General features: G+C 41.7%; 1 protein-coding gene across 1 annotated transcript in view; it reads right to left on the bottom strand.

The window, feature by feature from the left end:
* Window positions 1–424, bottom strand: part of mtr (5-methyltetrahydrofolate-homocysteine methyltransferase) — a gene marked incomplete at its 5' end in the record, with an annotated part of 32,378 nt that extends 31,954 nt beyond the window's left edge. Inside the window, 2 exon segments of the mRNA XM_035660641.1 lie at window positions 143–235; window positions 355–424. Of these exon segments, the coding sequence (XP_035516534.1) occupies window positions 143–235; window positions 355–424 (163 nt within the window).
* Window positions 425–544: the final 120 nt, after the last annotated feature.

The following is a 544-nucleotide window of genomic DNA, read 5'->3' as shown; positions in this document are numbered from 1 at the left end:
TGGGCACCGTGGTGGTCATAATGTTATGACCTTGAAACAATACGGATCTATAATCCTTTACATGTTCCTGGCCTCTAAAAAAAAATCATTCAGTTACTTTACAATGTACATAGTAAAAATATTATATTAAAAGTCATTTTACTGATGTTTCTGAAGTCAGGTCTCTCCACAGACGGGGATACAGACAGGGTTCTGTTGGTGGGACCCACTGCCCCGGCCACATAGCGTTTACAACCTGATAACACACAGATTAGAGTCGATTTTACACACATGAGGAAATCCCAGAGAGGCTGGGATTCTACATTTATCACCACAACAATGATATGCTGCTGTAAAGCTAAGAATTCAGCTAACCAGTTTGTTTGGTGACATCGTCGGCTGCCTTCCTCGCCAGCGCCACCGATGCCCTGTTGAGGCGATAAGCCTGCACAACAAAGACAACAACACCTGTCTACATTTTCCAGAAGACAAAAGGAGCTGGTGTACATAGTACATATATTGTGTGGGATTATATTGATATTGCTAGGCTTGTCTATATTGAAAA

Source organism: Morone saxatilis, unplaced genomic scaffold, assembly GCF_004916995.1.
Source record: "Morone saxatilis isolate NCDOM2014 unplaced genomic scaffold, NCSU_SB_2.0 Contig1, whole genome shotgun sequence".
Taxonomy (NCBI): Eukaryota; Metazoa; Chordata; class Actinopteri; family Moronidae; genus Morone; species Morone saxatilis.
This window is presented reverse-complemented; position numbering and strand designations above follow the sequence as displayed.